The 667-nt window shown below is 39.6% G+C and overlaps 1 protein-coding gene across 1 annotated transcript in view; it reads left to right on the top strand.

Moving 5' to 3' along the window:
• LOC104082787 (transmembrane 4 L6 family member 1-like) overlaps nucleotides 1–368 on the top strand; it is a 10746-nt gene extending 10378 nt beyond the window's left edge. Inside the window, exon 5 of the mRNA XM_009586031.1 lies at nucleotides 348–368. Coding sequence (XP_009584326.1) covers nucleotides 348–368 — 21 coding nt within the window. The remainder of the gene's footprint in view (nucleotides 1–347) is intronic.
• Nucleotides 369–667: the final 299 nt, after the last annotated feature.

The following is a 667-nucleotide window of genomic DNA, read 5'->3' as shown; positions in this document are numbered from 1 at the left end:
TCACATTGTAGTCGGGGATAACCCAGTCCTCAGATATTTCAGAACAGTGGAGCAGTGTGATGTATTGACATGCTCAGTTGCACGGTTGTGTGTTCCTATGCAACTTTTTGATAAAGTGTAATGACTCCCCAGCATCTGTAAGTGATAGAGATGAGAAGTAGAGGTGTTTTTAGTTGGTCAACAGTAGTAAAAATGTCATTTTACAAAATGGAAAAAAACCTCTTTCAAGCTTCGTTTATCACCACTGCTTCCTTTTCACTGTTTATTTTCATTGTGCAAGATGCTTGCAGAAAGTCTGATATCCCTCTGGAATATTAATTAATCATCTTTCATTCATTGCCTTTCAGACAAATATTTCTGGAATGTGAATGATCTACAGGGAATGCCAGGACAAGCCCCGAGCTGCTGATTCACATACAATAAGGATAGTGCACTGTGCTGTATTATGGGGGGGTGACAAAGCAAGCCCAAAATGTTCAGGAGTTTCATGGGGCAAAATGAATTTTTTATGAAGAAGTCAGGGTGGAAAAAGACTAGATCATTTAGATCTGAGACTCCAAATTTTCATCTCTCTAAATATTCCTGCTCCATCTCAGGTATTGTCAAAAACACTAACCTGTCTGGCCCTGACTGCTGTGCTTGTGCATAAAACACACAAAGATCCAAG

This window comes from Fulmarus glacialis, unplaced genomic scaffold (assembly GCF_000690835.1).
Source record: "Fulmarus glacialis isolate BGI_N327 unplaced genomic scaffold, ASM69083v1 scaffold19849, whole genome shotgun sequence".
NCBI classification, from domain to species: domain Eukaryota; kingdom Metazoa; phylum Chordata; class Aves; order Procellariiformes; family Procellariidae; genus Fulmarus; species Fulmarus glacialis.
The sequence above is the reverse complement of the archived record's forward strand: the minus strand, read 5'-3'. Positions and strand labels throughout refer to the sequence as shown.